General features: G+C 46.8%; 5 protein-coding genes across 5 annotated transcripts; 1 reads left to right on the forward strand and 4 right to left on the reverse strand.

The window, feature by feature from the left end:
- Positions 1–346: 346 nt before the first annotated feature.
- On the reverse strand, positions 347–2,547 carry EDB93DRAFT_1254040 (amino acid permease; the record flags this gene model as incomplete). The annotated part of the gene is made up of 11 exons (XM_041453555.1): positions 347–398; positions 466–647; positions 704–1,032; positions 1,081–1,156; positions 1,207–1,422; positions 1,471–1,690; positions 1,740–1,770; positions 1,824–1,937; positions 1,987–1,999; positions 2,056–2,178; positions 2,227–2,547. The coding sequence occupies 11 exons, from the start codon at positions 2,545–2,547 to the stop codon at positions 347–349; spliced, it is 1,677 nt and encodes a 558-aa protein (XP_041304003.1).
- A 6,004-nt stretch (positions 2,548–8,551) lies between these two features.
- EDB93DRAFT_788774 (uncharacterized protein) lies at positions 8,552–9,028 on the reverse strand. Its single transcript, XM_041457480.1, has 2 exons — positions 8,856–9,028; positions 8,552–8,804 (listed from the first exon to the last, which is right to left on the reverse strand). The coding sequence occupies exons 1-2, from the start codon at positions 8,938–8,940 to the stop codon at positions 8,617–8,619; spliced, it is 273 nt and encodes a 90-aa protein (XP_041304004.1). The 5' UTR covers positions 8,941–9,028; the 3' UTR covers positions 8,552–8,616.
- A 3,129-nt stretch (positions 9,029–12,157) lies between these two features.
- Positions 12,158–13,312, reverse strand: EDB93DRAFT_1169690 (uncharacterized protein; the record flags this gene model as incomplete). The annotated part of the gene is made up of 3 exons (XM_041450299.1): positions 12,158–12,757; positions 12,817–13,247; positions 13,272–13,312. The coding sequence occupies 3 exons, from the start codon at positions 13,310–13,312 to the stop codon at positions 12,330–12,332; spliced, it is 900 nt and encodes a 299-aa protein (XP_041304005.1). The 3' UTR covers positions 12,158–12,329.
- Positions 13,313–15,403: 2,091 nt separating this feature from the next.
- EDB93DRAFT_1254043 (uncharacterized protein) lies at positions 15,404–16,620 on the forward strand (the record flags this gene model as incomplete). Its single annotated transcript, XM_041453556.1, has 5 exons — positions 15,404–15,529; positions 15,585–15,846; positions 15,903–16,153; positions 16,203–16,467; positions 16,517–16,620. 5 exons carry the CDS (start codon positions 15,404–15,406, stop codon positions 16,618–16,620), a joined length of 1,008 nt encoding a protein of 335 aa, XP_041304006.1.
- Positions 16,621–18,064: 1,444 nt separating this feature from the next.
- Positions 18,065–18,995, reverse strand: EDB93DRAFT_1091806 (uncharacterized protein; the record flags this gene model as incomplete). Its single annotated transcript, XM_041446386.1, has 3 exons — positions 18,065–18,626; positions 18,686–18,858; positions 18,912–18,995. The coding sequence occupies 3 exons, from the start codon at positions 18,993–18,995 to the stop codon at positions 18,065–18,067; spliced, it is 819 nt and encodes a 272-aa protein (XP_041304007.1).
- Positions 18,996–22,359: the final 3,364 nt, after the last annotated feature.

Genomic DNA, 22,359 nt, shown 5'->3' on the forward strand with positions numbered 1-22,359 from the left:
TGTTTTTGCTGCAGCTAGTTTTGATATCGCTGCCAATGAAACCGCTTCTCACTCCTATACATGTGTAATGTAGCCTTTGACCGTGAGGAGCTGTGCACTAGTGCATTAGTGGGTTCTTGCGGCTGATTTGGGCAATATATGGCTGCAAAATGATTAATGGCCATTGTACTCTACGACTAACATGTTCCATCAGTAGAGAATCGATATTAGTATCTCTGCGCGACGCATCGGACTCGACCGCAGTAGTGCTAGATGTGCATAGTACATTGACATTGGTGTGACAATGTAATAATGTGAACTGCATTAAGTCTGTAGCGGTGAGCAAACAACTCAGATGAAAAACAGATCACATACCAAGCTCATCCAGACCGCCTCCCTCCAATTTTTCGGCAAGGGTTCTACAGGTCTAAAAAGATGAATGGTTAACCACAATCATAAAGAAAAATAACGGAAAATGTTGCACACCTCTCTGCATCTAAGTCCTCTGTTCCAGACTTAAAGTCCATCTCGCTCGGTTTCACCAGGGGTACCCGCATCAGAATTTTCGCAGATACATACAATATCGGGAACAGTACAACAGGCAAATACGTCGTCACGAATGTCGCATTAGACCATTTCGCTTTCAAAAAGACTTGCCATCCGCTGAACTAAACGCATGATCAAGGATCTTGGGATATCAGAAGCCTAATCAATGCACACTTACCAGGAGAGTCGTCAACGATGATGCAATCACCCACCACGACGCATATGGCTGGAGTCTTGAGGCATATGGTAAACAGGTCCTGTCATACCCTTGCGCCAGTAATCCTCGGTGAAACCTGATGTAGGTCACCCCGATACAAAACCACGCTAAGAGTCCCGTGGTGGCAGCCATGTCCGCAAACCAGGTAAAAACAATGCCAGAGCTGGTGTTCACAATCATGTATGACAAAAGGGAAAACAGCGAGCAAAAAACGACGGCCACATATGGATGTCCTGAACGTGATGTGCGCAAGAAAAACTTAGGAGCATTCCCAGCAGCAGCGAGGCCGTCTGTGAATTAGAAGTGAGAATGCAAGATTCCGTGCAGGATGCACGTACACAATCCCCTTGATGACAAATATAAGTCGCTTGAAGAGGCGGACCAAGCAGAAGTTAGGATGACTGCGTTCAAAATCTGGACTGAATCTTATTGAAGGGAGCCGCGACAAGCAGGGAAGTACGTACTGAGGGCAGGTATATAATCCCAGCCTGATTGATAGCGATCACGAATGGAGATGACGAGGCGTTGGATGAATTAAGATGCAAAAGAGGATTATTGGATGGCACAAGCAATCCGATGATAAAAATGCCCCCGACGTAAAATAGAAGAATTCGTATGTAAACTGTCCGTATTGCCCGCGGCATGGTGTATCGAGGGTTCTTCACCTCTGCGGCTGCCATCTGAAAACGTAGTGATGAGATATCTCATATTGATTTGAACCCGCCTACAGTGACAACCTCGGTTCCAGTGAAAGAAAAGGCAGCCTGAATGAGTACACGAACGAATCCTAGAAAACGCCCTTTAGCTCCAACAATCCCATCGAACTGTACAAATGGACCGGGATTTTTCCAGTATCGAAACCCAATACGATCATGATTTGGGCTACCTCCGAGGTCAAGTACAATACCAAGGATGAGGAGCCCTGTTATCGCGATGACTTTGATTGACCTGATTGACGATAAGTTTATCCAGAAATAAAGGCAAAATAGTTACTCACGCGAAAATGAACTCCATTTCTCCGTAGGTCCCTGAAGATTATATCAACGTGTATGATTGACATCCGTTGAAGCAAGAGACAAACCAACGCCTAAAAGATTGATTCCAACAGCAATGACCAGACACACAGTGATCCACACAGCACTGTTAACTCCAAGATTCCAATAGTCAACAAGGGTAACGGCGGCCGATAACTCAGCTTCACCAAGTGTAAATTAGGCTAAATCCGAGAGAACGTACGTACTGACCAGGTATCGCAAACTGAAGCGAAAATTATCCATAAGAATCTTCAAGCCATTCACAGCAATGCATCTCACCGTCCAACAGTACCAGCAATTCCAACCCATAGCAAAAGAGAACGCTGGATCGACAAATCTTTCCGCAAGTTTGATATGACCGCCTGGAATGGGAAGGAGAGCAATCATTTCCCCGACAGTTATCTGTTATGTAATTAGGAAACTCAGAACGCATATCAAAGGCGAGCTCACCATAACGCAGTAGCACATTGTCCCCATGAAAGTATACCCGAGGAGAAGTCCCGCAGGACCACCCTCCATCAATGCTGTCGCAGTGCCTAGAAATAATCCCGTACCAATAACGCCTCCAATGCTAGAAATGAAATTTCTGAGACACATGTGTTTGTTAAACATGACAACTCGCCTGATCATGGCAACATGACGCCCCTTCAGGCGTCGTTGAAGCGGCGTCCTCAGATGCAGGCCAGCAGTGTGAGGCAGTTCAGCGTGTTCAACGTCATAGGCGTTGAGAAACACTTTTGGCGTTTTTTCTGTGAAACGCAAAGGAACCATCGTTCTCGACAAAAACCTGTGGATGTTTCATGAGCTTAGAGTCTTAATTATGTGTATTTGTTGTCTCACTTAGATCTAGACAACAAATACACATAATTAAGCCCAACCTTTCGCTTCAATCCCCACGTGTGACAGCCGCTTCTGATGCACCATATCGGCACAGATCAGAAGGCAATAGTTACGACTCATTGGAGACCCCAGGCAGGCTGAGGCGTGCACTGTGGGATTGAGGAAGAAAGCGTAGATTAGTATATCGACCAATGCAAATAGTGCGAGGCTGCCAATTAGCTGTTTCATGTTGGACACCTGATGCTTTAAAACAATAGAATTAAACTTTGGATCGTAAGCTCACGCTCAACAGAAATCTGAGGAACATTGGATATGTACCAAAAACTCAAATCCGAGGAGCGCTTAGGATATTGATACATTTCTCCAACAGATCGCCAGAAGGCAAGCTAACCGGCGGAAATTATCGTCTGCGGTGATAAAAACCACTGCAGTTTATCCTGTGAAGGTAACGATTCGATGTTAATTACCACTGACCAAACACGCAAACTGACCTCTAAACTTGCAACCACATCTAATTTCGGAGTTTGACTAAGCACGCGATTATGATCTCTCCTCAGTGGCCGTGCACTACAACTCCACGAGCACCATCAAACTGCCGCCTATCTTAGTGATTGCGAGTTCTGTGGCAATCAGTGCCATACTAGCAATGAGCTGGCGATGACAGAAAAACCGCATTCCTTTTATCTGTAAATTGTAGCTGGAATTTCCGGGTGGAATGCAGTCCACGCACAAACGCGACATTGAACAGCACGGCGCAACTCAAGGTGAGGTCCTACAATATTCTAGTGTCACCACTGGATGGATAGCATTTCCAACCTACCAGTAAAAATGAGATTCATGGCTGTCGGTTGCGCTTGCAAGAGCTGAGAGAGTGATGTACGCTGGGTCGGAGTGGAACGGTCCACTGGAAATCGTTCGGGACTCCAAAACGCTGAAGTGCTCACCAATTTTCATATTGTGAATGAAGCTATCTCGGAGAGAGCTCGCAGGAGAGGACATGCAACGTCGACGAGCCAACGTTGAGTTAGGGTGCAGCACAGTGCTTAGGAAATGACTAATGAGCACGAGGGCGGGGTTTGCTGCGGGGTTTCGGGATGGGAAGCTTTCCAACTCCATCACCCATTACTCCAAGCTTTGGCAGTCGACAATTCCACTGGAACTTCATATTCATAGGCGGCCCGGGCCCACTTATCTCGGTTTAATAATTGGATATCCGTGAATCACCTTCAGTATGTACTCAATCGAAGTTTCTTGTTGTCTCAAGCACATCAACTTAGGGTCGACACATGATGCATGAATCCAGTTAGAATTCAACCAATTTGTCTTTGCGATTAATTATATCGATACCCGTCTTTCTCGACAGATACACGTTCATCTCCAGATGGTTCAGCGCTCACTATTTGAAAACTGACTAGTATCCTCAGGCAGGCCTTACTACACTGCTTTGCCTTGCGCTCATGTTTATAGTTTGCTCTCATTCATATCCAATGCTCTTTTAGGCTGTTTCTGAGCTCAGTCTGTACGTTCCGTTCCGACCGGCTGGAGGCTGTCGACAACTTGCGCACGCTACTCCGTCACGAACACGACCGAATGGCGTGGTCCTTTTCGCTGGCATAAACAGCGCATTCACTTCAGAGCTCGGCTTCCAGGAGCAAGCCACATATGGGCGTCAGAATTATTTCTGATGATACAAATGCGCCATTGACCGAACCTAGTATGGCCTGGGTGATGTGTTACACGAGTGGTGGCCCGTGGCGAAGCATAGCGAAGGTATACTCCATGTTTCGACAGGTTGTACCACCATGTTTTTCAAATGTACTAATTAGATGTTCTCCATAGCATTCATCTATATTTCGTGTCTCTAAGAAGTTTCCCATCTGGCCATCATCTACGCAGTTTCAGCTTTTTTTTTTTAGCCTGACGCTCGAATACAACACCTACATACAGGAATGACCCATCTGTCGACTTCTTTTCAACCCGCCGCTCACTTCCTTTAACGCACCAAATTTGAGGGAATCGATGGACGCAAGAGCAATTATAATGGCTCTCGTACGTGGATAAGACCTTTCAGAACAACCGCACGTGTCTCCTGTTGTATTCTCTATGTTGGACACTACTAAGTCAACTTTATTGCGGCTTTCTCCAGGTGAAAATTTCCGGGTTGGAGTGCTTAGTTCAGGTCCATACTAGGTCTCTTAAATGAGACTAGACTTACTGCCAGGACAGGTCATGGTCCATCGAGTCCGACCAGAATTACCCGTACTATCACCTGATTCGGAATGCACAATCGATAGATAATGCACAATGCACTCCAGAGCTCACCACTCTACATATATTTCATTCGGAACAGCTGGTGGACAATTATTAGCATACATTAAATAATACTACCAATTCAAAATTTTAAAATCGGTGCTGTGAAGCCTTCCCGAGATGAAACATTGTGCGAGTGTGCCCAAAATGAGTGATTTTTGGACACTAAATCCAAGATCCACCCAGATCCCATTAACCTATCAACACAGAAAGTTCAAAATATGTGAAATGCACCATCCTGAATCTACTCCAGGTGTTTCTATGTCAATAGGACACCACCACAGCATGCTATTCGCGATTCATGAGCAAAGCGTGACGGTCAGGCTAGATTGGGAAATCACACTCTCGGCTTGGTTGAGTCTCCGCTTTCTTTGCATTCGGCAGAATCGGCACATACCAGCATCTGTTCCTTTGAAGACACCAGAGGACATTGTTACATTACAAGGACAGTCGACCAATGCCAAGGACAGCTCGAGTTTTTCGCAACCGCCCTTCACCACATTCACAACCTCCTCTCACACGCGAGGATCGTGAAAAACGTATCAAGGATGCAATCGATACATGGCGTGGGGGTGAAACTAAAAGCCTCCTACAAGCAGCCAAGATGCATGGTGTCGAGCACATATATTCCACAGTGCGTAGGAGATGTGAAGGGTTGACTCTGCCACGAGACGAGGCGCATGCAAAACAACGGCACCTTACACCAGCCCAAGAGGAGGTTCTCATTGATTGGATGAAGTTCTTGGGTGCAACTGGACGTCCTATTTCAAAGGAGACTGTGCGCCCCTATGTCTATGACATGTGCGGGAAGTACCCTTCCGAGTTCTGGATTCGGAGATTCATAAAACGACATCCGGAAGTCAAGTTACGGCGACCCTCTGGTCTTGATCCAAAGCGCGCACAAATGTTCAACTATACTGTTGTGAAGGAGCACTTTGAAAAGCTAGATGCAGTGCTCAAAGAACATGGGATACCTTGGGAAAACGTTTATAACATGGATGAGAAGGGGATTCAGTTAGGAGGCGGAAGAAAATCTAATGGGCGGAAATTCTTCTTCTCGCGGTCAGATCGTCAGCGATATCAGATCAAAGGAGGTAATCTGGAGCTCGTCACTGTCATAGAATGTGTCTGTGCAGATGGGACCAGCCTGGTACCAGGTTTCATATTTGCAGGCGGCACTATTGACCGCGAGGCTACAGAAATTGATCCGAAAATTAGGTGTGTATCATATCCTCCACTGTAGAATGACACTCACAAAGGTTGTAATAAAGTCTAGCAACATCGGAGAATGGCTGGACAAACGACTTCCTTTGCAGCGAGTGGTTCAAGACGTCATTTATCCCACAAGTGTCTGCAAAGAATATTTCAGGAAAACCTTGCCTTTTGATCTATGATGGTCATGGCTCACATATCACGAGCGATGTGGTAGAAACGGCAGCTGCAAACAATATTCACTTGTTCTGTTTACCGCCACATACAACGCATAGGTTACAGCCACTTGATGTCGGTGTCTTTGGACCAGTGCAAAAGGCATGGACGAAAAGATGTGAACAGTACTCGTTGAGGACGGGAGAGGGTATGCGGCGGTGTGATGTGGTGAAGGAGTATATGGAGGCTCGCAAAGAATCATTCACAGAAAACACAATCCTTCAGGCGTGGCGGAAGTCAGGAATAAGACCATTGGATCCGGGAATATTCGAATGATGATGACTACGCACCCAGTAACTCGACATCGACCTCGGATCAACTGCCACCTTCATTCCCTGCCCAACTGCCATCAGATTGGGATATCCCTTCATCTGAAGATCCTGACTTTGACCCGTCAGCTCAACAGTCCACTTCCCACAGTGATGTCGTACCTGATTCGGACTTTGATTCCGAGTCGTCAACTTCAGAATCCGCTGATCCAGAACTCAATCCCAACATCAACAGCGACTCTGACAGTGGCGAGATGGATATTGATGAATGGCGGTTGTGCATTGCAGAGCAGGAAAGTGAGTAAACCAGTAAATCAGCACTATCTTAGTACTTAACTGCGCAAATGACATCTAGGCTTCAATTCACAAGAAAGAAATTTTCGGCCACCTACACCTTCAGATACCAATGGAAGCGGCAGTCTCCATTTACTGCGTCAGCGAACTGGACCAGTCACAAGATCGCTCTCAGGCTCACTCTCAGGCTCACGGTCTGCGACCCCATTCAGCAGCATCTCCTTCTCAAATCGCTCCTGGTCCAGTGGTACCTCAACACGAGTTAAACACTATGAAGAGGAAATCGAGCGTCTGCGTGCAGAAAATGAGAGGATGAAGGCGGAAAGTGAGGAGATGAAATGGCAACGTGATAACGCTGTTGGTCATGCGGTAATGTTGAGACGTGACTACAACACTTTGAAGCAGCGACTGAATGCTAAGGAGGATAGGCAACATAGACAGGGAAGAGGTCTGCAGATGCATGGGCTGATGACTAGCGAGCAGGCGCGTCAAAAAATAGCAGAGGAAGATGCAAGACGAGCAGAGAAGAAGCAGAAAGCAGATGCTGCGAAGAAACGCCGGGAGGACAAAGAGGCAGCACGACGAGTACAGCGCAATGCGATGGACGGCACAGAGATTTACACAGGACGGCTAAGTGCCAAGTCAAAATCAGAACTGGAGGATATTGCTACTGCTCTTTCGCTGTCAACCGAGGGCACGAAGTCTGAAATTTTAGAACGCATCAAAGGACACTTGGAGAATACTCCCGACCTACGCCAGGACCACCGCTTTTCTGGTCTCTACACATCTCGTGGAAATCGGGCACCCCATGAGTCAAACGGTCATGCTGGATCTTCAAGAATTGACCATACTGCTCCCATTCAAGCTACACCATCTCAGCAGCTCGTTCCAAGCATCAGTCATGGTTGTATTTCACTTACTTCCATGTTTATTTTGTTGCTGATAATGTCTGAATAGCTATGCATAGTAACGGCGCTCCCTTCTCGAGTCAAGCGGCACAGCAAATGAACGGTCCTTTACCCTTCCCCTCATTTAATCCACCACCTGCATACCCACTCCATTATCCAGGTCGCGAGACACGATTCATGCAGCCAGTGCCAGCCCCAGAAGGGGCTCGTCCTCTTCGAACTTCACAAGACCTCCCACCACAGCTACATGCTGGGCCGTCCACTGGCAGATACATGCCTTACCCCCTGCATGGCCTTCCTGCACCATTAAATAGAGTTTCAGCAAATAATGATCACTCAGCACATCCTAGTGTTTATTACTAGATATTATTCCCTCAATGAAATTTGATTTGGAGCTCGTTATTGAAGCTTGAAGTTATGAACGGTGCGGAACACTGGACTTTCATTCGCTTTGCACGCTGTCGGACTGTGAATATCATTGTGTATTGGCCGAGGTGCCGCGCGTGACATAGTGTGACGAAATTGTGCATTTCTATTGTGTTTTCGACACCTCAACTTCCAGTGCTGCCGCTGCAACAAGCTCGCAACAAAATTAAAAAATTCTTGTTGGGCCTAATGCACAGGGACCTAAAGTATACACTACAGTAGATCCGATACGAATATGTGTTGTTGTTGTGTTGCTATTCAGCAATAAGTGTAAATTGTGCATTTCCCGTCGAATGATAGTATAACGTCGTGCTTTACAAAATCGGTGACAATAATCAGGAACTTGATTCAGGCGTCAATTGATACTACAGAGGGCAGCAGGTCCAGCATATGCCTATTTTGGCGCTTTGCATTCCTATTGGGCAGACAGTAGGATACTCGCCGCATAAATCCTCGAAGCAGGTCTGGTCAAGTTCATCGGCGAGGACGGCATTCACCCCAACCAGGGCGGCAAGGATGGAGAGATAGATGAACTGAATAGGCTTCATGTTACCTGTCATAACTGTGCTTTAGTGATGGCTGTGAGCATTAGGAGACTACTCACAAACAAAAGTTTGGCTATGCGATGTGCGTGAAGTTGTTATAATAAATGTTAGGAGCGCTATATGTCGATTGAGAGATGGTCGCATCACAATGTAGCGCAAGAGGGCAACTTACTGCAAAGGAGGCGCTTGTATCTGAGGCTTTTGGAATAGGCTCAGCGGCGTTGAACTTATATTCTTCTGGCTGTTAGCGCTGAAAGGGCGAGGTTAAACCTCATGAGAAAAATTTACGCTGGCGGCTAAATTAAAGCAAAGGTTCAGTGCTCAGTGCTGGAGCATGGATGAGATAAATTTGAAAGAGTCATTTGATTCCCGCAGAGTGTGCGCCTTGAAGAACATTATCCCAGCACTGAGGGTTCGGTTGTCGTGAGAAGGATAGTCATAAAGTCAAGAGTGGACGTACATAGAGCTCCAGGTGATACAGTAGTCGTAGAAGCTGTAATGTACCTCCATATGAACACTATAAGCACACCGGATATAGTAAACTCGCTGGAACTATCGAGCTGGCATACCTGATACTCCCACGTACCAGACCTTCGATACAGTGTAGAACCACTGGTTGAGACACACTTAGCCATAACTCCTTAAATCAATGTTTGACACACCTTGGGATTCTGTAGTTAGGTCTACATTTAATGCTGGCGTTGAGATCTGTGGTGTTCATGCGGAATTTCGTTACTTCCACGTTTTACAAGGACCTGTATGGTGGTGAGAAGACAGAAGACAGATAGGACAACAAAACAATGAACATCTCTGACTCGGAGCTCCTCAACCGGACTCCTGACCTCTTCAACGTCACGCCTCTACTCCTCCTCGACAATGTCATGCTCTTGAATTAGATCGACATGACCCAAAGCTCTAACTCGTCCTCCTTCTGTTGTAGTTCAATAGTGGTGGTAGCAAGCTTGTCCCGGACGGCGTCACCTTGTTTTCCTCTCCTTCTTCGACTGAAGTACGGCATCTCAGTTCTTCTACTTGAAGTCCAACGACATAAGAACTCCAAATCCCCGTAGATTTCGTCATTTCCGTCTTAAAGGTGGAAGCCATGAAATAGTGAAACTACTGCTACAAAGTCCTCCCTGCAAGCAGAGATCTTGATCTTTGACATTGCGTGGCGAGAAGAACTGCCTCGAAAAGTGTTTAGTTAGCTGAGGGTCATGTCATATCAGGTCATACCTGACACTCGAAATCGATTCACAGCTGTCTTGGTTTCTTGGAGTGGTTAGCTTTGACAGAGAGCAAAATATGCCGAAAGGTAAGCAAAGCACAATGGTCAAAGCATCAAGTGGACAACATGTGAGAAGGATCACTGACTTTTACTCATGCTCACAGTCGTAACGATATTTAGTCATGGTGACTAAAATATAAGGAGCGACCCAGAATTCCAATGCAGCTGGTGTGTCCGACGTTGACAGGTACAACGTGAATGGCTTTCGGAAGTTTGGATCATCCATGTTCAAGAGATGGGATCTTACGGCGTTCAACGGCGCATACTAGTAAACGTATCTGTCACCGGTCGGATACCGTGACTAGTTTCGTTTTGCCAAACTTTGTGTTGTTTGCTTGATGCTCCAGAGGCAGATAGGTTCTCCAGTAACGTATGCAGTAACAACACCAGCTCTCAGAATAAGACAAAGTGATGTTTTTGAATGTAAAAGTCGTATATACGAAACGATGTTTGGCAATTGACATGTTCGCTCAATGTTCGCTCGTCCGCTGTTTGGCGCCGCAGAACTTACCTAATTGGAAATTCCCACGGAAGGGTGGGAGGGTCTCAACGCCTCATGTACATTTTTTCCCGAGCAGGTACCTGCGAATGTTACATTGGAAACGCCAGATCTTATTTTTTGTTCTCTACCGCTTGGAGCTCAGTCTGCAGGGTGCTACCAATATATTCGCAGATCTAACAGATTTGTACTAGCGCACCACCTACAAGAATGATGTTCATGCAAGATGTTATACCGTCTTTCACCAGTATCAGCACGCACGAGGCCCCTTCCAGCCATGCATGAGATTAGGGCTCCCTCATCAATGTTCAGGACGGCGGCTGCACCTCTGGCACATCCACCCGTACCCTACGTACCTCTGGCCTGTTCAACTTGAATAGCTACGCGAGAGAATTGTGAAGCTGGGTCAATGAAGAACGAGGACCTCATCCCGGCTGCAGAACCTTTGATTTAAAATCCTTCACCTCTGGATTTGAACGTCAGTGCTGTAATAGTCTGCTTGGCTCCACTGACCGTTTCTCTATAGCGCATCTCCCACATTACCTCTCTTGAGCACTCGAGTCACTGTCAGCGTCATAGTTTCACCGATCAAACTACTCAACAGCCTCTATCTAAGGAAATGTGCAGCTACGACGAGGACAGCGACGAGGACATGGACGATAAATACGATAGTATAGTTTCCCATGTAAGAATTCGTTGTGTAAATGCATATATTGATGTTGATTGGTACTAATCGAAGGATTACGCAACAGATTTTCTTTTGAACATTGGCGAGACCTTGGACTTGGACCTTCCCTCTGATCGTGGCCATCGCGGAGGTCATGCATAGCTCCGATGCACAAGGACAAGTATATTTTCCTCTGCGATATCTTTCTTACTAGTAAGACGCACATCCCAGTGTTAGTTGCAGCACACCGATAAACTTTGCGAGATGTGCAGAAGATGCTCACATCTCCTCGATTGTATGCAGTGCAATTTGTTGATCTAGACAGCGTCGTGGTTGCGTTCAGATTGGAATCGTGTGCATGTTCCGTGTTCATCGTTCCTTCACGATCATGCAGCACAGCCAGCTTTGCTTTAAAGCCAACCCGAACCGTGCTTCAAGAGGTAGCAAGTTCATAACCGTGACTCTTGCGACGTGAATAATAGAAATTACAAATGTGGAATGAACTTGGTCCAGGCTACCGTATCGTATATGCCAGGAGTCCGTAACGATCGAAAGCTCATCAACACGAGCACAATCAACGTAAAACGCCCAACAATATATATCAAAAGGCTGATGAGTAAAGTTAAAAATGCGATAGTCTCGCCTAAATTGTTCCAATGGTCCCGCCAAGATTGGTCCCGCCAAAAATGGTCCAACCAAAAATGACCCAGCCAAATGGCGTAGCTGTTCAGCACAAAAATAGATATAGGCGCACATACTATCCCAAGGGAGGCCGCACGCCATAGTATTTGCTCTGTGTGCCCCTGAAACAGAGTATTCCAACCCAGACAGTGTATGCCTCCAAACACAGCCCCGCTAAAACATCCGATGAGAAGTACGATGATTCGATGACGGCGGGCGTCATTTACATCGTAGCCACCTATAGACGGAACCCGACGTGAATGGACGCTATGGGGGGAATTAAAGATGCCAACGCCCATAAGACTGGGAAGGGGATAGATGTAAGTCAACAAGAGATCAATCAAGTTTTTAGCAGAGAATATCCCGTCTACTTTGCTAGAATGCAGGCAAATGAAAAAAATTCAAGCGAGAACGTTGACTACATACTCGTAGGCTAATTCGTATGATGGAGAGGTAGCTGTTTTCCAATAAACAGCATATGGGCGTCCTACGTCCTTGGGCTTCTTCCACCAAAAGCCATAGGCGATGCCGGTCAGGGCAGCTACAGCAAGGGTGTCGATTTCGAGCAGAGTCATCGGGAGATTTTGAACGTAACGGGCGGCAAGCTGGAAGACGAACCACGCCAGCTGAATAATTGCGATGCCTTTGGATAATGCATCGCCCTTGCTTCGATCTTCTATGTCTGCCTTCATGATGACAGGTATATCCACTGATCCATCACGAACAAAATCCAGAAGTTCCTTTGGTGTGAGGGTGGCTCGTTGTTTGTCATTGAAGTAGAGCGTGAATCCACCCATCCATGCAAAAAAACCATGCGTCACTGTCCACTCTGAGACGTTTGTTGAACGAAGTTAGATACTACACCGAAGGGCCAAGCAGGTAACCGACCTCTGAAAGCACGTCTTGCCATGCGCAGAGCACTTGAATGCGGGCTGTTCGTTCTATCTGATGCAGGAACTTCACCGAGCAACGTAGCTTCGTTCTCTCCTATATCTGGATGGTCGTTGTGGGCCTGGCGAAGCTGCACACCAAAGGCATCATTGAAGGCCTTTGCAGTGTCACGAGCACTTAGAAACTGTACTGTGGCCCAGGTGATGATGAGTTCTGGGGCAATTAGCGCCATCATCATGATGCCTAGGCGACGGGAGAAAACAGTGAACTTCCCCTCGTCCATACCTGGGATGTTTGGATGAATCGCGGTCCACGTGCATGCGAATAGAGTTGCAACGCAACTCCAGATGATGTCCCACAAAGATCTAGTGTTACCGCAGGATGAAGAGTCAGTGACGTCGAGTGTAGCAACACTGGTACCATTGAAGCTCGGCAGGGAGGAGCGAACAAACGGGGTTAGCAGTAATATGATAGCCAATGTTAAGAGGGTCATGATGAAGTTGGGGGCATACGTGATGGTTCAATCTGCTCCTCTCTTTAAGAGCGCTATGGCAGGCGGCCCCCCGCAGTGCGGGTCGCACGTATGACAAGCGACAAGCGCCCATGCCTCGAAGATAGCTACCACAGTTGCAGGGAATTTAGTACCTTGAATGCTGAATCCGAGTGCAGGGACGGCGATATATATACAGATAACGAGAGTGGTCAATGTCACGGTTACCAGGGATGATGCCGACTTGACCTTACGGCCATCCTCTCGTAAATTACTTACAACCCGAAACCCTGATTTGACTACTATCATGTCTTGGCGTCAGTTAAACTTTCGACACCAGGGATATATACAGTGAGTGAGACGAGGGTACTCTGCAACAAATTTTAGACATACAGAGGTGATCTCACCAATGGTAGCTATGGCTAAATCGGCGGACGGGTCTACAAATACAAGTTCAGCGGCGGTTCCCGGGATGATTACTTTTAACTTGCTTTCCTCATGTTCTAATTAGGTAGAGTTCAGTCAAGTTAGATAGATACACCGCCAAGATTAATATTGCTCTGCTCGTTCCGATCTGACCGGCTGGACACCTGATCATTGCTCTCCAAGCCAAGACAGGTTACGTTCGGTCGAATTGACTTCTGTGGCGCGCAGGCTGGAAACGGCTGCCGAGCCCAGCTGATGATCTAGTGTCACAGATGAGTACTAGCGTTAGGCCCCAGCGAAGTATAGCGAGAACGGTACGTTCCATACAGATTTATAAAAGGACAGAAATAGTAAGTGATCTCGCAGCACAATTGACATGGAAATGCGTGCTAACTAGGTGATTCAGGCGCATTCATCTCAACGTCACAAATTCGCAAAGGTGAAGACCGGTGTGTTCGTAGATAGATGATAGGCGATGAAATAAGCAAGGAACGATGAGCATAACGAGTGAGGATATGTGCTGCACGATGCTGGTCTGCAGTGCGCTCTGAAGCCGGAGTACTTGCGGAGCACTTGCATAAGCGGCACTGGCCGCGTGCAAATCAGATGGATTCACGTGGATGCGAAGCAGAGAGCCAACTGGACGTTGTTCGATGGGGTTTTTCAGAGTGTGACATAGTAGGTACATGATCTAGGTTGCTGAGCGCTGATTATGCTGGTGAGACGAAAAGAACATTACTAGTGATTGCTGATACCAGAAAAACTCAAGCGATCTGCTGCAGACCCCCGTGCCAATTGATTCTCAACCGAGTCAGCGGTGGTTTCCGGGATGATATCTGCTTGCCTTTCCCCATGTTCTCCTTAGACAGTCTTTAGACGTGGAAGATTTGTCTCTGTTCCACAAGCTTGTCGAATCCTTAAAGGCGTTTCTTGTATACTTCACCCGCGCCGGGATTGCTCTGCTCGTCCCAATTTGACTGGTTGCACAATTGACTTTTGATGGGCACAAGTGGCTCCTATATCGAGCTAATGAACTAGTGTCACAGATACATCGACGAGTGGTGGGTTGTGATGAGAGGATGGTATGTTTTAAGCACGTTGAACCCGACCGTGGACCGTCTGTCATGTCGCCGGTCGGACATTACCGAGCCAACTTCCTCGCGGCTTTCTCCATTACTTCACATGCCATGATCCTATTTGCGAGTTTCCGGCGTCTATCGTACCTTTCAATATGCCGCTGTGTTGCCGCTGTGCATGAATACCTTCCTGTCATGTCTTCCCATGTATCTTGCCGTGCGCTTGACATCATCGATTATAGTTCAAGTTCGTTTGCTGCTGTAAACTGAACATTCAATCGATCTCGGCCCAAACCGAAGTGGACAAATATAAGTGCTGGTTAGTGGATACTCATTTGTGATCCGAGTGGCACTGGCAGCTCGTCTACTTCATTTTGTGTCATGTGACTCACATGCAGACATTCAAACGTTAGTCTACTGCGCCACCGTGTGCTGAAGGAATGACTAGTAGGTCCTACGCCTGTCAAGAGCTTTGAAGATAACGGATCTCATCAAATCTGGATTTCGCCCTCCGCCAGACGTGATACATATAGTGATACAATCAAATCCACCGAGCTCCCACTCGCCCCACACAGTACGTCACTCTTTCCACATGTCATCCCATCTTTCACCGGTCCTATTCGATTCATCAGCTGCTCGTATCAGCATCTTTCAAATCTCCAACTCACTAGGCACCGAATTGCTGGATGATTACATCGGACTCGTAGCGAACCAGAAAGTCAGTCGATACCCGCGTCACTCGAGTTCTACCTCCTGATCCACGCATCGCATAGCTCCGGACTGAATTATTCGTCTTGTCGTTTTTGCTTAAAGATCGGGTTTATCCTGCTGATCTTTGGGAATTAATTGGAGAGCGCAGTATTGAAACGAAGCAGGAGGAAACGTTACGATTGCACCAGAGTTCTTGTCTTGGTGGAGATGATAGAAGTCATGCGATCGTGGAACGGATTCTTATAGAGGAGAGGAGGAAAAGGTGTCAGATAGAGGTTTCTTTGTATAGCCAGGCTATCGAGCGCCTTGAGCAATACCGGACGCGTGAGTTTATTTGACTCTGGGGTTAGGATCCTGGTCTAAACCTTCTTGCTCTGAAGCATTACCATGTATCAGCGATACAGCCATGCATAGGATCGGGATGCCATTGTCGAAGAAAGAGGTTACACCTTTAGCCTGTTCGATAGCTACGCAAGAGAAGTGTGAAGCTTGGTTAAGTAGGAACGAAGCCCACCTCATTCTAGCTGCAGAACCTTTCATTGAAACTTTCTCCTCTTTGGACGACCCTACTTCAGCACAGAGTCGCTTAACCACCGCGCAGGAAGAAATACCAAAATCCACCATTTTGAACGTGAGTGCTGTGATGTTCTGCTTTAATTGCGCTTACGGTCTCTGTATAGCACATCACCCCTTCGTTACCCCTGTTGAGCACGTGGGTCACCACTAGAGCTCAAGAAGCCTTTTACGAGGCGTTTAAAATAGAACAGACTAGTCAGGCGGAACTGATGGCGAAGTCGCTTGCGAACGAGTGCGACAGCGGCTATATGCGCACTAGCGAGCGGGATTCGTTCACCTTGCAAGCAAAAATGCGCCGAGCCAAAGCTGAGATGGAATTATATACCCTTGCGATCGACAATACCCATGAATTCAATTTCTCCGAGAATAGTGGGTACAGATCGATCATGTGTTTCTGCCACTGCTGATGCTGTTCCAGGTTCGTCGACGTCCTCTGATCAACGCATTTCGCGGCCTCTGAAAGTGTATTGCAATGAGAAGGACGTCGACGATGACACGGACGAGGACTACAAATTTTGGTAATGTAGATTTTCATGTAATGATCCGTCTTGTGAAGACGCATATTATGTTAGTTACTACTGATCGAAGGATTCGAGCATGAAATTTACCTCTGAACATACCTTGCAGGTTGGTGCAAGCTTAGACGTGAACTGTTCCGATCGTGTTCATGAATATAAAATGAACAAGATTTCGCTGATGGGAATCAGCTTGTATTTTCCATTAAATGCATCTCGCTCGCTTCCGTGTGCTCATGGTGTGAGATGCGATATGGCCAGTTCCGGTTATTGAAGTAAGATATTTGTTGCTTGAATCCAATCGGAGTTGACTAACTTGATGACATGTTGACATGATATGCCTTGATTCGAGGATCACAGCCAAATGACATCAGACGGGTCGTGATCGCTATATCGCTACGGTCGAGCAGGGTAGTGCGATAACGGAGCTCATCAAAGACAACTCCCGAGACGATATTCAAAGATCGCGAATTTGACTCGCCGTCACGAACTTAAACCTCTTCTTTTATGTTAAGTTCAGTGTCTCTTTATCTCGCCAAAATGATCCTTCCGAATTGCGTTTGATTGACGACTTACTACCCAACGCGTTTCACGCTATGTATATATCGCTAGCTGGTGAGCACTTCTCATCCATAATGATGCCCCTGGAAAACCTTTTTATTTATTTTTACAGCTGCAGTCGGTTTTCATATCTCTGTCACTGCCACGGTGCCTGCCGAAGGAGATTGGTGAGATGCTTGTCGTATCAGGAATTAAATATGCTTATAGAGTGGTTCCTGAAGGTAAAATTAGTGCTCGTTCAATGAGATGCGATTACTTATCAGTGAACGATCTGTTTGTAGTATGTTTCTGAATTCGGGGTGATTGCGAGCATTAAGCGTTACAGAGACGTGTATGGTATTGAAACAACGTGCAGTGTCGTCCAAGCGACCAAAGAATACGAGAAGACAACCCAACTTGAGGGTTCTTGACACACTTGGTTTGGATCTATCATGATACTGAGTGCAGAAGTACAGGTGCTGGATAAGGGTACGCTTTAGATCAAATCACTTCTACGTGAAACGGGGTTCAACTAGACTTCAAATTCTCTCTGGTTGCTGGGGCTTGAATCTTTCACGACGGTAATAATTGCAGAATACATGGGTCGTACAGAGTCGAGTCGAGAGATTTGGATATCATACAGCGATAACAATATATGCGAATACTGCTGTCATAACAGATTGGATGAATGTTGGAAGGTACAAATCAAGCAGAGCGCGTTCCACTTTCCTCTCCAGCACAGAAAAAGAGAGCTTAGACGAGAAGCCTCCGCCTTCCGCTGGCTCCTCACTCATCTCTTTCCCTGTATGCCTTGAGCATCAGTGAAGTACGTTTACTAAGTCGCTCAACATACCGTGCCTTTAGTTTTTTCCGCATCTTTCTGTTTATTATCATTTTGGGTAGACTATGTTTCAATCAGTCCCACAACATACGGTTTCAAGCAGAACATTTTTACTTACCGAACCTGATGCAGGCGTCTTATGGCCATTGGTGGCTCCATTCACATGCGGCTTCGGAGTCTGCATGATTGGCACATCGTCTGATTTTACCGGCGGCTGCGCGTCCTGTCCGTTAGTGGCATGACCTTTGAGACTGAATACATCAATCAAAATTTTTTCCAGCTCCTCATCGCCTGCACCAGCGGAGATCGGGTTGCGGATCCTGTTCTCCGCTGGGCCCCCATATGCACGCTCGCGAGCCTCATATATCCTGAGGACAGTGGGCATCCTGAGCCGCTCACCCTCCTCTTCGGATATGTGGCTCGCCCGCTTGCATAGGAACTTGTATGCAGACAAGAGAAGCGATCTATCGATCTGGTATTTGTCGTATATAGTAATTTTCTCAACGGGTTCGATGTTGAGCTTCTGGAGCTCATCGATGGCTAGCTGCTTTATCTCTGGGAATTGCCAGATCGTCGAGAGCTCCAGTATGCTTAACCAGTGGTCTTTGGGTTTGCTTTCGCGCCTGTACGAGCTGTGCGTAGCGATCAACGACGATGCCTGCGTGATATAATGATTCTCATCGATGCTTACGGACTATACCAGACCCATAAGAACCTCGCAAAGTCGGCAGAGTTTACTTGATCGAGTCGAAATGCGCTGAAGTCAGAAGTTCCCTCCTTGGGAGCCTTTGCGAATTCCTTGACGAAAAACTGTGACTCGCGCTCAAAAAAGTGTCGATGAACACGGAATAAGGTGCCTTCGACCTGTTTGCATGCGGCGATCAGCGCGAGCGAGACATACAAAAGTCGTGGCGTACGTGGAAGGTGACATCACCGTCTCTAAGGTAGTATTCAGGATGGTAGTGCATTTGGGACACGCCATTTGGAGAGCGTTGTGCCATGATGATCGGGATAGGTAAAGATGGCGATCGTGTGCGAAGATGGTTTCAAAGCTGATCGTAGCTCGTGAGAACGACGCAGCCATTTTATGCGGGACTCGAGCGCTTGGAGGTCGACACAGCACTGTGAATCATTCGAAGGTATGACGGGACGACCATGCGCAGACTCACGTAATTCTAGGATTTAGAAGCCTCGTGTTCGAGGATTCTTCGAGGGAAATGCGAATTGCGGCCCATTCCGTGGTCAGGAGCATCGATAGCACAGCACCTTGAGTCATTCCAGTGCACAGGCGGCCAAGGACGCCTACAAATCGAAGTCTGATAAATCAAAGATAAGATACCCTGAACACGAGGTGGGTCATGAGTTCTAAAATTATTTCAATATTAATTGCTGCGGAGACCTATGTAGAACAATTTGCCTCGAAGAGACGGGTTGATCCTCTTTCTAAAACAAACTTACGATGTGAATGTCGTAATAATGGAGCCAAAAATGCAGTATGTATGAGTCATTTTCAATCTTCTGGAGCAGTACTCATATATACTCGCTGCCGTAGGCAGTACGGGCATGACATGCATGACATACGAGAGAAACACATCGGGGACTTCAACATTTTACCTCTTGCAAGATAAAGCAGATCTGGACCTGGGCAGAATATTCGAGACCTGGCATAGAGCGTTCCAGAGCACTCTAGAATACCTTTCGAATGTAATGTCACTGGCGGGAAAAGGTGGTAAAATGTTGGTTTCAAGTTCCCCGCTGTGAAAATATCGAAAACGGTACCACCGGCAACGCCCGAAAGACCTGCTTACACAGCACTAGATGCTTGCGTCTCGGCCGGCGGTACCCATCAATGTCCCTGCTCATTTACACCTGCTGCTACTCATTTTTTGTTCATATTTTCCCCTACTGCAGATTATCTGTACTAGAAGCCATTGACAATCTACAAATGGACTTTACGAGTGTCTTTTCGATGAAACAAAGCCAGCAAACTCTAGCGCTCGAAGCTTTCGCGCAACTCAATTTTATTTGCAAGGAACACGTCCTCAAAATGTGTGATTATTTAGTGTTTTTTTTTAACAACGACAGTTCTGGTATCATCGACAACTCACCTCATCGGCCAACCCTTCAATGCTCACTTTATCATCCATTCGTTTCGCTTTGCTTGAATCTTCGAGGACATTAGGATCGAATTTGCCGGGACCAAGCAACACCGCGCTCAGAAGGCCATTGATATTCGCCGGAGTGCGAGGTAAGACAGAAGCGGTTGCGATTACATCCATCTTGTGAGCGCAAGTTAATCTTTCTCACAGTTTCTTTTTGTAGAGAAAATGACATTTCCTGCCAACAGAACTTTTCAGACTAGTCGTCGGGAATTTACCGACCGAATAAAAATTATGCCAACTCCACCCATGTTTTCATGATCGCGCTTTGACCAACTCTACAAATCACTAATAACTCGCACGTCAGTGCGTGCCAACGGCTATACTGCCGGATGTGAAATCAAAAACATGACTCACTATGCAGAGAAATATGAACTGCCGCGCAGGTGAGCCATGTTATCACATCTGGGAAAACTACCGATGCTTACGCAAGTCCGAAAAATACACGTACTGCATTCTTTGTCAATATCGCAAATGAGCTTGGGACAATTATATGCATCAGCTGGTTCAGGCTCGGCAGCGGGATTGGCAGAGGTTGATGAGGCTAACGCAGCAACGACGGCGAGGACAATTGCAGAAGAAACATGCATTATTTGTGAGTCGTGGGATATAGGATCGGATAATTTGAAGAAGACAGTAGGAGGACGGCTGACTTTTATATGCTGAATATTGTTATTTGGAATTTGGTTGTGCTTTCAAACAGATCTACAAGGCCAGCAAATTGCCAGCCAAGGTCCGTCAGCAATTTGGTCCGGAATTACCATCTACTGATCATTTGCGTTTCTAACCAGCTGTCGACCCGGTATCAAAACCATTTGATATCTCAGAGTCGTCTTCGCACGGCTGGAAGGGTTTATGTTGACGAACGTGAACTCAGTACCTATTAAGACATCTCTTTCAGCAAAAGGTAGGTAAAGTGTTGCTCCTCATCTTCAGGTTGTAGAGGGCCCTCTTCGTCACTGAATTATGGAGCCGGAGTCATCGGCCAACCCTTCAATGCTGACTTTATCATTCATGCGTTTCGCTTCGCTGGAATCTTTTGGGGTTCGGTTCGAGTTCGATCCTCAAAACCATACCTGGCCTTTGTAAGGATCACATATCCTTTGTGCCCCGACCAGCGCTTCAAAACCAAGCGTTCGGACGAAAGTCCAAACCAACCACGTGACTCACGGATGCGAACAAGCGTCACATTCGCATCCGAGTTACGAGGTTACATCCTTCGTCTCTTACTATCATTATCTCACTGTCGTCGACAACCAGCTCGCTCTCCCGCCTTCCTTACACGATACCCAGACATCTATAAACCTTCTTTCGTCACTATTTTCATAATCCCTCCCTTGACACACCGAAAACAGCCAAAACCAATACGAAATTCTCGTCACTCAGGTGCTCAACGTACTGCACCATTACCACCAACCATTCAAAACTTCTCGTACTCCATTTTATTATCGCTGTTTCACCCTGTTAGGCTCAACGCCACTACTCTCCGTCTCACCAAATCATTCTTTTCGTTACAGCAAGGACCCTTACCCTATTTTCACAACTTAAATACGCGCATGTACGCTCATTATGATCAGTCTTTGCTCCCCCGCTAGATTCACGCGCGCATTCCGTCCGAAACGTCCTCTCGTCAGAAGCCTCAGCACTCTAGTTAGAAAAGTCTTTCATTATACATTCGATCCCTTCTACTATCGGTTACTTCGACGATCCCCGTCGAACTCGCAGATAGCCTTACATATTTTGGAGCCCACCGCGAGGGGATCTGTCTTAACACCCCCTTGCATTACGAATCGGATTCACGGATCTCTACAGATCTTCTAGTCTGACTCGTTCAATACCCGGTCTTTGGACCATTCTTACAATAATTATCTCAAAGTACTACCATCCTAACGTGCAGCTACAGCTCGAGAAGCAGCCACTTGCGCTGGCTCCAAAGAAGAGCCAAACTCGCACAAACACGGTCGACTCCCCGTCCACCTTATCGTTGACGCAACCATCCTTTCTTGCACCCCCCCCGCACGCCGGTCCGTCACAAATCAGTACAATCAAGTATAGACACCTCCGAAGGACCATCCGAGTCCTCTCTTTCAGACGACGAGACTATAGGACCCTCCCCTAACACGAACCCCCTTTTCCCCATTATCCCTCAGCCAACGTTCACCCTTAGACCAGCTGTCTTCGAGCCCGAAACTCCCACTCTCCCTGA

Source organism: Suillus bovinus (assembly GCF_016758785.1).
Source record: "Suillus bovinus strain UH-Sbo-P2 chromosome Unknown EDB93scaffold_67, whole genome shotgun sequence".
Classification (NCBI taxonomy): Eukaryota; Fungi; Basidiomycota; class Agaricomycetes; order Boletales; family Suillaceae; genus Suillus; species Suillus bovinus.

Excerpts from the sequence above, each read along its gene's own strand:
- EDB93DRAFT_788774 (XM_041457480.1), bottom strand. The coding sequence starts at position 8,940 with ATGCGACCATCTCTCAATCGACATATAGCGCTCCTAACATTTATTATA. Across the intron at positions 8,805-8,855 it reads GCATAGCCAAACTTTTGTTT|GTAACATGAAGCCTATTCAG; the intron begins GTGAGTAGTCTC and ends CAGTTATGACAG.